General features: G+C 33.3%; 1 protein-coding gene across 1 annotated transcript; it reads right to left on the bottom strand.

The window, feature by feature from the left end:
* Window positions 1-1,387: 1,387 nt before the first annotated feature.
* LOC127789587 (WAT1-related protein At5g07050-like) lies at window positions 1,388-3,689 on the bottom strand. Its single transcript, XM_052318522.1, has 7 exons — window positions 3,384-3,689; window positions 3,233-3,295; window positions 3,009-3,125; window positions 2,637-2,892; window positions 2,362-2,520; window positions 2,094-2,245; window positions 1,388-1,944 (listed from the first exon to the last, which is right to left on the bottom strand). The coding sequence occupies exons 1-7, from the start codon at window positions 3,584-3,586 to the stop codon at window positions 1,692-1,694; spliced, it is 1,203 nt and encodes a 400-aa protein (XP_052174482.1). The 5' UTR covers window positions 3,587-3,689; the 3' UTR covers window positions 1,388-1,691.
* Window positions 3,690-14,620: the final 10,931 nt, after the last annotated feature.

Raw genomic sequence — 14,620 nt, 5'->3', positions numbered from 1 at the left:
TGTATTTTCTTTTGGGCTATTCTCATTCCTTCATCCAGTTTTGTTCACTCGCGTTCTCAATTGCCTTAGAGAAGCATTTTCTTAGTATTTTTATTACTTTTTGAGTCTTGACGTTATTATTATTATTTTTTTCAAATTTACAGACAGTTATCATCTTCTCTATTATTAGTAATATTTCTTCTTCTCTTTATCTCCTAGTGTAATAAGAAGTAAAGCCTTGTTACTCTAGTATTGAAGCTTAATACCATATTCTTCTTGTCTTCTAAGCTTTTGCTTCATTATCTTCTATTGATATGGGTGTTTGAATTTTGATTCAGTTGTACTGCAAAATAGCTAAATATATATTCAATGGAATATATAAACTCCAACCATCTAGAAATAATATTTTTATTTTTTTTCTTTGATTCCGGCCATAATATATTTGAGTAGTTTTATTCAGTGTTAACTAATTAAGATTTCATTGTACTTAGTTGCTGGGGGTAAAGGCCTTTTGCTCTGTTTCCTCTCCTGCTGTGTGTTTGTTGCACTGGTCACTGGAGTTTTAAGACCGTAGAGTCTTTAATAAAAATCAATGCTTATATATAAATATTAAGTGCAATGTACACCGCATATAATAGAGATCTATTGAAAAGCTGGAAAACTAATTTCTATCCTCTTTGTACCTTAACTATGTAATTAGTGCTCTTATTTTTATAGGCTTAATTATATACTGGGAACCAACACGTAAAATTATTCATAATCCCTTAAACAGATTTAATGAATAAAAAAGCAAAGAATTGATACCTGATCTTCTTTCCTGGAACACACACGACCTGACCTCCTTCCTCTATTTGGAATATTTTCGGGTCAAATTGGCAAAAAGCAAGGGCATGGTGTACAAATGTATTACAGGTGACTCAATTTTTGTATATTAATAGATTAGGGATCAATTTTTTTTTTTTTTCTTTTTAGATTTTAGGATACTTACCTATACATATATAATTTGCAAATTAGTGGGTGGGGCCATAATAACACACTTAAAAGAATGGTTAACTGGAAGGTCTTAATGTTTTCCATTATGAGTTGGCTTATGTCGGCACAAAACAAACAGCAGACACTCCACCATTTGATAATGGGGAGTTTATTTTAGGAGTGGGTGGTGGAGATCCGATCAACATGTATGTCACCCTTTTGTATATTTGAAGCAGAAGGAGCCACGTCTTCATGATTTCCATGCTGCTTTGAGCAAATAATTAAAGGGGCATCAAACACACTCACCGAAGAAATTAAGAATAAAAACGAAACGTCAATCACTCTTGTGCTCAGTGGGATCATCAGACGTCAGCAACTTTGGCCACACACCCAAAGAATGAGAGAGAGAGAGAGTTATTCAGTACGAGGGCGCTCGTGGTATCGAAGAAAGCCTACAATCTCTATATTTTCTTTGCATCAAATTTTTCATGGGAATAGCAGCTTACATGAAATATAACAGCTCCCTTGATTTAACCAAACAGGAGGACGCTTCCAAAGCAAAATATGAAAAATCAAAAGGAGAAGATGATATATTATATATATATATATATATGTGCAGTAAGATTGGAAGAAAGAAAAAGCCTCCTTTCTCTGCATCTTCGATGCCCCCATACGCATGCACCAGCTCTCTCTCTCTGGTTTTTGATTTTTGCTTGCTTGATTTTGTGTCGTCTTCTTTCCTAGACTTTTGGAGCTTCCATAGATATCTTGGGTTGTTGTGGAATCGGAGCGGCAATGGCCAGGGCGGTCTTGTTGGCTTCTGCCTTCTGCATCTCAATATCATTCTCTTCAATAATCACCAACATCTGGTTGTTTCTGGTGATCTTTACCGGTTCCCGAATTGTTTCAGTGGCTTCCTTCTCTTTATACTCCTTGTACTTCCCCCACAAAACCGAGTAGAGTCCCACAACAATCAACACTGCGCCGATAACACTGAGCCAGCAGAAAATTATGAGAAAGAATAATGGTTGGAACTATTTTGTAATAATAATTAGTCTAGGATTCGTATAATGATATAATTTTTTTTTTATTTCAAAGAACTACATATATTAAAATAATTTGACAGTAGACAGTAAACTTACCCTCCAACATAGATCTTTTCGGCAAGGATAAAGGACCCCATGATTGCCACAATAATCATCATCAGAGGGCTGAAAGCAGTAACAAAGACGGGCCCTCTTTTCTTCATGACCAAACCTTGAACATAGTATGCAAGGCTTGATGTAACTATACCCTGTAATTTAATCAACCAGAAAATATTGTTTTTAATATATATCTCATACATATTATGCAAATATATATATATATATCGTACATAAATTAATAAATGAGAGCGTGAAAGGCACTTACAGCATAGGCAGCAGCTAGAAGGTTCATATCCCACCCAATTCTCCAAACAGAGGGTTTGTGCTCCATAACAAAGGTGACAGCCATGGATTGCAAAGTACCCAAAAAGCACACCAGAGTTGTAAGAGATAGATGAGCTGTGTATCTTTTCAGAGTAATTGCCTGTCACAAATTCCAATTAAATATCAAAACTTTAATCCATAATGGGAATTAATTTTTCTCTTATTTGCTAAGATTGAAGAAAAAAATTAAGGGTAGTTTTAATTGTGATTAATTACCTGAAGGATGAAGAAAGAGGCCCAAGCAAGAGTGGCAATAATGAGGAGAATGGAGCCCTTGACCCAGTCCTCGTCAGCAGCAGCCGCAGTGGTTTGAGGGACATGGGAACTACGAGGATGGACGATGTGCTCCGACCACACCAAGTTTATGATGTGACCTTTGTACAATGTCATCAACATGGCCCCTGCCACTGTCACCATTGTCCCTATCACCTTTGCTTGGCATCTCACCCTCTTAATATTTATCTTCTCCATCCTTGTAAATGCAAAAACAGCACACGTAAGTACTGATATCCCAACTGATTAATTAATAATAAATGGTATAGTATCAGAGCTGAACACCTAACAGCAGGGAGCACAAACGAGATATACCTGCAAAGGACAGCCATGACGAATGTCATTGCCGGGAGCATGTTACTCATGGCGCATGAGAAGGTGGGCGAGGTAAACTTCAGTCCCGCATAGTAGAGATTCTGATCAATAACAGGTCTGCAAAAACAAAAAGATTCATCGATCGATCGATATTATTAGGAGGCAATATGAGTCTCTTTCTATGGTTCGATTAAGCTACTGTTATAAAGCTTATATAGACTCACCCGAGAAGGCCCAGCACAAATATTTGCATGAAAATGGGGAATGTCATCTTCGGTCTCACTTTTCTGTAAGGCAAGGAGTGAATTCATTAGGAAGATTAATTCATGAAAGCCATAAGATCATGAATTTTGAAGATTAATATTAATTAATTACCTCTCAAGAACAAGGGCAAAAGGAGCAATAACGGCAGTGGCAAAGGCATGCCTGTAAACAACGAGCACGTAGTGGCTCATCCCTCTGTTGAGGGAAACTTTGGTTATAATGTTCATTCCGGCATAGCCGAATTGCAGAGAGATAATGGCTATGTATGGCTTTGCGCTCTGAATGAACTTGCCCAAGCATCCTTCGCCCTCCATTTTCTAGCTACTTAGTACTTTTCTCGAGAAAGTAGGAACTGTGATAATTCTAGCTACTTGAAACTCTTTGTTAAGAAGAGAAGAACTCTCGAGTTTTCTTGTTTCTCCTAATGAAATATGCCAAACCCTGGCATCTATTTATAGTCGACACCAAAGGACCTTTATCCAAATAGTTTAATTAATTCATTAATGAATTGATTAAATAATTCCTTAATAAGGAGTTTCAAGCGTGCGAACTGCGAACCGCACTAGCATGCATCCGATTGAATATTCTTTTACATGGATGAACAGGCGACGAGGGTTCCACGTAGCATCAAATAGAGATTTGTTATGTTGGATGGGAACCACTTTTGTTTTTCTGGGTTTAGTGGCAAATGATAGGAGAGATTAGAGAGCTATAGCTACATGACCAACCCCCCCACAAAAATAAAATAAAATGATGAGATTAGTGGATTCTGATGGGGCTGGGGGCCGGGACCATCTTTTGGTGGTGGTGGGAACTGATTGTGGCCCCTAATTCCGTCGGACCGATCTTTCTCCGGCGAGCCCCAAAGCGGCATTTCGCAGCTTTTAACAGTAGTAGCTCCACCGCGCTTTGATCGATCAAATAAGATAACTCACTGTTTTAGTGCGACTTTAGTGTCATGATTGGGTTTTGTGCATTCTGATATGTACCCAGTTTGGCTTGTCGACTGACGAAACTGCTATCGCAGAAAAACAAATATGTCAGCTTAAAGATCTGCTATTTTGTCAAATAAATTCAATCATCACTAAAGATGAGTAGATAATAAGATTATTAATGTCTTAAAATTATTTTTTTTCCTTTTACTCCATAAAAATTGTCTTAAAAATTATTTCAGTCGCAAATAAGGTACTTATACAATAATGATTTAGATGAAGAAAAATTAAGATGTTTGTTTTTTTATTTTGAATTAAATGAAAAGTCTATTTATAGAGTTGTTTATGCTCTCAAATAGTTACAATATAAGTATTATGTATTACTTAAACAATGATATTTAATTATAAAAAAATAGAATTATAAAAATAATCATCAATATAACTAAATTAGGAATAGTTAATTATTAACAATGATATTTTTTAAATGATGAGGTGTGACTATTGAAATATTCACTAACTTAATTTTTTTTTTTTTTTCTGAAGAGTTGTAATGCTAGTGAATAGTTATTAAGTTTTATTTAATCATTTGATTTTGTGGATTAAAATACCAAACGAACCCTATACAAGGGAGAACGCACTGAGGAAACTCAGGCGATCGATGCCTATGAAATAAAGGCCAAAAAAGCCAACCAGGACAAGCAACGCATTACCAAAGCCAAACCTAACCACTAGAATCAAGACAATCGAAAATCAGAGAAGGAAGTTGGTTAATTAACTAAATTATATGCCTTGTAATGAAGAATGATCATAAATATATGTTTGACTAGTTAGTTAATTAACAAGTACCTTTGATATTTAATCGAAAAGTACTTCATATATCCAATTGGAAAAAGAAAATACTTGATCAATTTTGAAAATGTCACAACAAAACCAAACTATTCTGAATCAAAGGTACACTTCTTTCTCATATTCCTTTGTATGGTTAATTAGGCTGTATTCTGATATACGAAGCATTTTCAGATGGGTCCTTTTCCTTTTTAATGGAACATTACTTCACCACTTTAATTAATTATAAAGAGGGTAGCTAGCTATATATATATATATGTTAGTTTTTGAATTTTCATTGCATTATTTCTTATATAGAAGTAGTAAAGATAAGAATTCGATGTTTACCTGCTTGATATGAAATTTGCCCAACAATTTTGGATACAAAAAGTGCATTATATAGACGCATATATCTCTGTAAGTTGCACAGTGCAAAACATGTAGGAATCTTTGCCTCTTCGTATCATTCAAGTGGGAATGATTTACGTACGAATGCCAAATTTGATTCCAAAATTGCTAAGAACAATGTCTAATTAGTACCTTTATCATGGGATTTTAATCAGAATTTTATTCTCAGTAACACATTGATTCAGATTCCTTTGCACCATCCAGTTGGGATTGGGAGCCGATTGCGCATGCAAGCGGAGGCATTTCAACCCGAAAAATTCCATGACTTTAAATCAAATATTTGCAGGATCTGTTACATCTCTAAATGTTATATATATATATTCAACACTTTCACTTTATCCTATACTTTCATTTGCTGTACATTTCACTAATTATCTCTTCACTCATTTAATTTTTTTATTCTCTTTTTGTATGTGTGTGTGTTGGGGGGGGGGGGGGTTGTAGGGGTATTGTGTTGGGCATTGATGCGATTTCAATATTCTGCCAACCTGCATCTTATACTTATTGCGCTTCTCTTCTGGTGTTAAGTACGATCACTAAAAGAAGATTCGTTTCAGCACAGAGAGTTAAGTTTCAGTATTTTCTGTCTTTCCCAAAGAAAAAAAAAATTATTAATATAAATTGACCCTTTAATTCATTCTTATTAATATTTGTTTATTCTCTCAATCATTTTTGTCGCATCCAGGCCGTGATGTGCTGGCTGACGTCGAGGGGCACTGACATTGTCTTTTCTCGTTTTCATAAATTGGCCAATAAAATCAAGATAAGGCGCGAAGCAATCATCTAGTATGTTGATTGTACCATAAGAAGATTTGAAATCATTTTGTTGGACCTCCACTATGTTGAAAAATAAGATAAAAACGAAAAATCAAATCATAATCAAATATAAAAGATTCTTAGGTGAAAAATTTAAAAAAAGTTATGATCATCAAGACAATAGAAAAAAATATCATTATATAATAAAGTTTACAAGTATAAATTAAAACTCAATATTCTCTCTTTAAATTCAAATCTCAATTACATTCAATTTTCAATTCTCATTTGTCTCTTACAAGTAATTTGTATATTTTGAATAACAAGCCAAACATCCTATTTAGAGATTATTTTCCTTGTTCACTAAGACTAAAGGTTTCATTGCCTAACAAGAAGTAGAAATTGATTAGAAAAAAAAAATTACAAACTAAACAAGAAACTAACTAAAAAAAACTTATTAGAAAAATTTCAAAACTAATTAGAATTTCTTGTTAAAAATTCCAACAAACTACCGTCTCAACGAGAATTCTTAAAAAATTCGTCTATTCTCTAACGACAACCATGACTATATATTATCGATAATCACCATGATCTCAATCACTAAGATCACCATACCTCACCATAAAAGGTGCAATTACTTAGGCACATATCGCCCTGAGATTTTCATGGTATAATGTCAAAAAATACATTATTGAAAAACGATAGTGCAACCCTCATGCTTGGCTTTCTTGGAAGCTCTTCAAACATTGACATTTTTTTCACCACACACCTTATATCATTACCAAGTCAATGTCCGTGTGCAAACTTGTGGACTCACTAGAAGTATCACATATCATCTTTTATGACAACTTTGGTGGTCTAGCGGCATGCCATGAGAATGTATCTATCTTTTTTAGAGGACATTTTCATCTCCCACAAAATTGAGAAATGAACTTCCAACGTCACAATCTTTGAAACCCTTTGCTAGACTTGATCTATCATCACAATAATCCCTTTTTACATAACATGATTGTTTGCACTTCCAACAAATTACTTTACTAGAATTTTCAAAGCCTTCAAGAGTTGGTTCGCCCTTCAACTTGTGTAACCCATATTGGATCAATATATCCTCGACTTGTATTTACCACAAGCCAGAATTGATCTTTCCAACAAACTTTATCATGTTTGACATATATTTTTGTGTATTAGGCAACTTGTTGCCCATAAAAACACCTAAGAAGGGGGTGAATTGGGTTTTTGAAAGATATTTAACTTTTTGCTCTAATTAAAAATTCTTTTTATAATGATCTTTGTGTTGCGTTTTTGCAATAGATATAACAAAAAATAAAATAATCAATCACACAAACACAAGAGAATTTTTATAGAGAGGTTCAACTCTTTAAAGAGCTTAATTAGTCCTCTCTCCCAAGCACAAAGCTTGAGGTTCCACTAGGGAGGGTAAAATAACACTAGCTTTTGGTATGAAGCTAGAACCAACAGAAAATCCCTTGCCTAAGCAAAGACAATATATTAGCATACAACTAGCAATAACTTCTCACATAACAAGTGAGTAAAACAAACAAATTTACAACCAATCTGAGCCAAACTGAAAACAAGCAACCGACTATCTTTCACAACAACAAATCTTCAACACTTGGACTTGTACTATTGTTTTCAGAGCTCTTTGAAGCTTGTTTTCTCAGTCATAGACTACCCATCATTCAGGACATCCCTTATATTTATATCAGGAGTTTTAAGGACACTAGCTGTTACACATGAGGGAATGTGTAGTTTTGAAATTCAAAAAATAAAATAATCTTTTTTAGCCTTTTAATCCATTTTTTTTAGCAACCGTTGGAATGAAATCATCAAAAAATAATTTGTATAGCAGGTCAAAGAGTTAGCAAGAGGGACAACCTGTAGCATAATTAACCACAAGCTTTAAGGAGACAACAATTAGAAAAGATGTTAGAACAAAACAGATCTGCAAAAGAGCAAGCTAAAAAGCAATTTTATTGATCACAAAAAAACATTTCTCTTTTAAACATGAAAATTAGACAAAAAAATGAAGTACACGGATAAATAAAGGTGCAAAAGGAAACAAATGACGTGTAATGAGTAGGAGATACGAAGAGTCAAAAATAACAGAGAGACTGTTGAACTTCGATCGACTGAAGTCATAATTTTGGTTGACCTAAGTTATCCAGAGGGTTAAAGACCCATCTTAGATCAGAGGATCGACCGACCTAAGGTTAGAGACTGACTTTTTGGTCAACTTTGGTCGATTGAAGATACTACCTCAATTGACCTAAGTTATCCTGCATTCTTAGGCATAAGATCAGTCGACTCATAGGTCGACTTAAGATATGAATAAAACTTTCTTACCAACTTCGGTCAACCTAAGAGTAGTTTTGGTGACCTAAGTTACACAGAAACAAACCCAAATAAATTGCCAAACTTTGGTCGACTTATTTGAAGCATTGATCGACCGAAGATGCTTATGTACGTAAGATGGAAAATTTAAAAGTTAGGAGACGTTGAATAGATATAAATAAATGTGAAATAATTTTTGTTATTATCAAAATTATTTTCGCTACCCTTGAGCTTAACACGATTGATCTGATATCACTTGATGAAAAATAAGATGGAAAACAAATGATCCAATCACATTCAAACCCATAAGAGATTTTTACATAAAAAACTCTAAAAGGGAAAAAACCACAATCGTGAGAATGATATAAAAAAAATATCACTATATAGTAAAATTTATAGTTAAAAAACTTAATATTCTATCTTTAAATTCAAATTCCAATTACATCCAATTTCTAACTCTCATTACTCTACACGAGTAATTTGCATACCTCAAATAACAAGTTAAACATCCTATTAATAGATTATTTTCTTTATTCATCAAGATTAAGGTTTCCTTGTATCACAAGAAATAGAACTTGACTAGAAAATAAAATTACAAACTAAGCAGGAAACTAATTAGAAATAAGAGAGGAACTTATTAGGAAATCTTTAAGACTATAATTATAATTTCTCGTTGAAAATCTTAAGACACAATGTGTGTATATATATCATCATCATCATCATCTTTGATGGCTCTTTAAATTAGTCTCTTCCACGATCACCGTACCATGCATTGGAAACAAAATTCACCAATCTATTTTAACTTAATTACGCAAGGATGATATTTTCACTTTCATCATTTTTTTTTCCATTGTAAAATTCAAGAGATCGGTAAACAGAAAAATAATCTGTAACATCCTACCAAACTTTAGTTTCTTTCTTCCTTTTTAGTGGCTGAAAGTTTAGGATTTTTTTTTTTTTTTGAATAAAGGGTCAGTGACTGCGTGCTAAACATATTTTTGTCTAGCTTTGTGTATCAAGCATGAAGTTAGGCTTCTTGAGGTAAATTCGAAACCATGGGCATGGATCTAGTAATATATTATGATGCTCAATCAAAGGATGGGGGGGATCACCAATATTATCTATTGCACTAAGCTAGAAATGAGGATAAAATAGAGTTTTCTTAACATGCAAAAATAGTACATGAGGGCAGATAATGACATCCTAGACAAGATTTATGCGCAGATATCCTACAAGTGATCTTAAAGCTCCCCTTTGAGTGTCATCATTTGTATAGCACACGCTAGCACCATCTGGTTAGGAATATTTACAGACGTGTAGATATCCATAGTTTGGAGGAATTTCCACAAATGGGGTGAAAGAAAAGTATTGATTTCTGAAATCACTAACATTTTTCTTTGCAGATACTATGAATTAAGATGATGGAATATATTGAGTGTACGTACGTGGGCATGTAAAAGCAGGGGGCTTTGATACGAAAGATTTGTGAACGTCTATTCACCGCGATCTGGCTAGCGTCATAGGACACAAATTGTTCGCCTCAAATCCGATACCTCAATTTTATAAAAATAAATAAATTAAATTAAATACAAACTACAAACTACAAAATGAAAATTTGTTTTCTTTTCTCTCCCACCAAAATCAGATTAATTTCTATAAGCAACCAAATATTACGTTATATGTATACCTAAGTGAATTTATTTTTCCTTCCTTTATGTAATAGCGCAAGAATTTTATTGAAAGGTAATGATTTTTTGCCCTCTCAAGTGATATGACTAGGTGGTGTGCCCTTTTAATTCTCATTATTTTTTGACATTAAGTGGCAAAAGAGACTCAAAAGGAGAATTTAAAAATGATAAGAAGTTGGCAATCTATATTCGAACCTTTTCCGCACTCTTCCTTCTTCCTTCATTCGATATTCAAGTGATAATTTCCTATGGGCTGGTTTTCTTTGATAATAAGTTAATAATCGATGAAGGAATTAGAAGAGGATGAAAAGAAAGTGTTATATATTTGTTGCATAAAAATGGATTAAGAATTAATGCATGATATAAGGGTGACTGGCATATGGAATAATATGGAAAGGCACATATGTAGAGCAATGGGGATCGGGTGATTGGATTGGATGATTTTGATAAGTTGAAATTCATGGGATGCATCGGCTTTGGTAGTACATATTCCAATTACTTTTTCCCCAGCATTTGGTAGTGCTTTTTCTTGGGGCCACTAATTAAAGGCCACCACAACTTTAATCCCCAGATCTACTCTATATATTTATTTGTCCACCATTCATCCATCCTGCTTGGGAAATAAATCTGTTTCTCAATTAAAATCAATCTCGTATTAGAATTTTCACAACGAGACTTCCAGCTCCTCTCCATAATAATAATAATAATAATAATAATAATAATAATAAGTACTAAAAAATAGTTATATTTATATAATAAAAGGGTGATACATAGGTTGGTGTAAGCGCACTCAGAGAGCTTGAATTTATAGTTCAGTCAACTCTTTTTTAACTCACCGAACAAGTTAAGTCTGATGACTTATATATATTTACACACACACAGCCACGAGATTTTTGTGTGTGATGACTGCAAATGAATGGAATTAGTACAGTCGACTGTTGCCATGCGTGCCCTAAAACGACCAAACACGATGTCGACGATGTAAAATGAAGTGATCTTCTCACGCTTGACAAGTTGCCAAGCAGACTGGATAGAAATGGAGTCGCAGACATGATGATCAAGTGGAGCACCAGAGAGGACAACGGGGCCACAATCTAATTAACCTATAGCTGATTCCTCTGCAATATATATATATATATGTATATCAACTATCACAAATCGAAATGCACGATTATATATGGGTAACAACTTATGTACGTATAATTACTACTAATTTTATTGAAATAAAACAAATCATTAACTTCAATTAGTTTTCGCCCCCATTATTCTGAGGTCGATGATACTGATTGCCACCTTCTTAAGTAAGTTCATGCAACAATGCGGGTACGAGTAATTAGTAGTACGTAGCGTTGGAATTTAATTATGAGGTAGCTCCTCGCTCGAACAGGTAGTGATAGGATGTTTTTATTAATTGTGAGTGTATAATTAGCTAGGTCGATCAGTTTGCACACGCGGAGAATGGTGCCGGTGGGGTCTTGCTTTGTCGCTTTCTCAGGTGAATTAAGGTAGCTTTAATAGTCCCTCAGATCTCTCGACGATTATTACTACTAATCATCCTAATGATTTTTATATAGTCCTTGTAAATGGTCTGATTAGATAAGTTTTACCCAGCGAAATTTAACATTAAAAAAATGCTAAATTTTTCACTGTCTCCCGAAAAATTTCACCGTTTAATTTATGAAGTAAATAGCAAAGAAGGGAGGCGTAGCAAATTTAATGTACTTTGTTGATTCAGTCAAAACGTCAGGCTAAACCAGGGCCGCCCCAAAGTTGGTGGGGGGCTTTAGACGATAATTAGTTTAGTAGTCTTCTAAAAATAATAAAAATTATTAAAAATTTATGTTTTTATCATTTTGAGATATAAAATTACTAATTAAAATTTTGTATTGTAGTTTAAAAAGTAAATCTTTTTTAATTAATAATATAAACATGAGAAAAAGATTTGAAAATGTAAAAATTAAATAAGTAAAAAATATGAAAAGTTTACGGGAAGTTCTACAAATTAAAAATTCATTGATTTATTTTTATTTTTTTAATTGTTAGATTAGTTTAGATTCTTTAGACGAATTTTTCGTCCTTCAAATAATCATTTTATCAAATTATCTTCTTAAAATAATATTACTTCTTGTTTTTTTTTTTTATTTATTGCCTTACTAGTTTACATCACATTATTTATTGTCTAACATTGAAAAATAATCCATTAATTTAGAAAGTTGGGGACCTCTTATCTAAATGACATCTCATTATACATTGTCTAATATTAAAAAAAAATGATCTATGAACTTGAAGAGTTTGAGAGCCTTTTCATTTAAATGAAATAACAAAATAAATGAAGTATAGATTTAAAAAAAATTATCGTAAAATAAAATTAATAATTTTATATCTTAAAATTAAAAAAATAAATTTTAATTAATTATTAATTTTGGGCCCCTCGTCTTAGGGGCCCTAGGAGCCGGGCCTGGGCTAAAGGTTACAAAAATGGAAGTAATATGATAATACTGAGTTGGAAAAAAATTGAGAATTGCTTTCAGTACTGCCAATCAAAATTTGTTTACATAGAGGACCTTTTGGTTGTGCCCTCTCCTATTCTCATAGTTTTTTATTTATCAATGACGTTTAGCTGAAGGAGGCACCATTAATCTTGTCCCTCTTTTCAATCAGTTTTCCCGTATTTTTTTAATTTTTTCTTATCAATATACAGATATTAAGACGATGAAGTGAATTTTTCTTGTGTTTTTATATAAAGTCGATACTAATAATATATGTGTTAACCTATTAATTAATAAGATAAAACTACGTTAGAAATATTATATAATTATAAAGATTTTTGTACAAAAATAACTCTTTTGACTATATATATATCCTGGTTCTTTCTTTATGCATAATCGTCATTATCTTTCTCAAGTTTACGTGAACAACTAACAATGGATGATAGCATGGTTGATCTCTAGCTAGAACAAATGCCCTAGTGCTCATGTCCGATTGTTAAACATCCAATTGACTAAAACTAAAAGCTTCGTCTTTAATTGGTGTCGGACGGACTTTTGCATGCACTCATCAAAATGCATAATTGGGTCACTGACAATACGCCAAGCAAACACACACAAAAAAATAAAAAAAAAATGCATGGGACAAACCACAGTGCCTTTCCTCCTGGCAAAGCAATTCTTCAGACAACTCTTTTGATCTTCAAGTTGCCCAGTACCTGTTCAAAAGGACTTCCATTATTTGAACCCATAAAAGCAGCTCCGGTCAAAGATCTTTTTTCTCAGAGACCACCATATGGATATTTTCTTATCAATCATTTGACCATTAAGAGCGCGCTCTATCTCACTCTACTGCTTTTTCGGGGGTTTGGCTAATCAGCTTCTGCTGCTTCGCTAACCCAACTTTAAAAACTCCAAAAGCTTTTCGCTTTTCCATTGAAAGCTTAATTTGCTTTGTGACAGAAGAAAACCCAATCAATCAACGGCGTGGAAGAAAAACCAGAAGCCGAGATTTTTGTGAAGTATTAATATTGATGTAGTTGAAGGAAAAGGCGAGCCAAACGTTATCGTGAGCAAATGGGAGTCTGCGAAACTACAGAAGAAAGCAAGGAAAGCAAGTCTTTTCTTCTCTAATTGCATCTCCACGCACGAATTGGGTCTCTATTTTAACAACATCTATTATATGGCAAAAGTGCAACCTTTATAAGTTGGACCGAAATGGGGGCCGTCATTGTTTATGAAAAGGGAATTCGTCTTTTCTTTTGGTTTCTTAATTCCTTCATGGATCTGAATTTCTCGACACTGAAATGACAGTGGCAGCGTGATGGAGTTGGAATTGCTGTGACTCGCCCTTTGATGATTGGCCATGCTACTAAATCTATTTTTAGAGCAGTCCTCACGATTCAACAATATCATCATATAAGTACAAAATTTGTTACGAATTTGAATAGAAAACATATCACAATTAAATCATCAACCACACAATAAACATAGAATTTAATCTAAAAAACTCAAATTGAAAAAAATCACAGACAGAAAGAACAAAATATCAATATGATATTGGTACAACAATAGTGATGTGACTACTATCAAAATATCACTAAGATAATATCGTTAAAACTAATTTTAGAACATTGAACACCTAATTATAGATGTAAAATCATTTATATCTGTATACAGAAAATTATATTCTGATCAAAAGATGATTCATGAGTATACTCTAAATCCCAATAAAAATTGAATTTGACAACATTCTATCAAATTTGAAATCTTCAAATTAAGAATTCTAATTACAGACAAATTTAAATTTTTGAGATTAAAATAATAACACAATTACTTTGGATTAAAAAATAAAATCTATACTAGCAACCGATATCTTTTGTCATCTTATAATCATATCACCG

Source organism: Diospyros lotus, chromosome 14 (genome assembly GCF_014633365.1).
Source record: "Diospyros lotus cultivar Yz01 chromosome 14, ASM1463336v1, whole genome shotgun sequence".
NCBI classification, from domain to species: domain Eukaryota; kingdom Viridiplantae; phylum Streptophyta; class Magnoliopsida; order Ericales; family Ebenaceae; genus Diospyros; species Diospyros lotus.
This window is presented reverse-complemented; position numbering and strand designations above follow the sequence as displayed.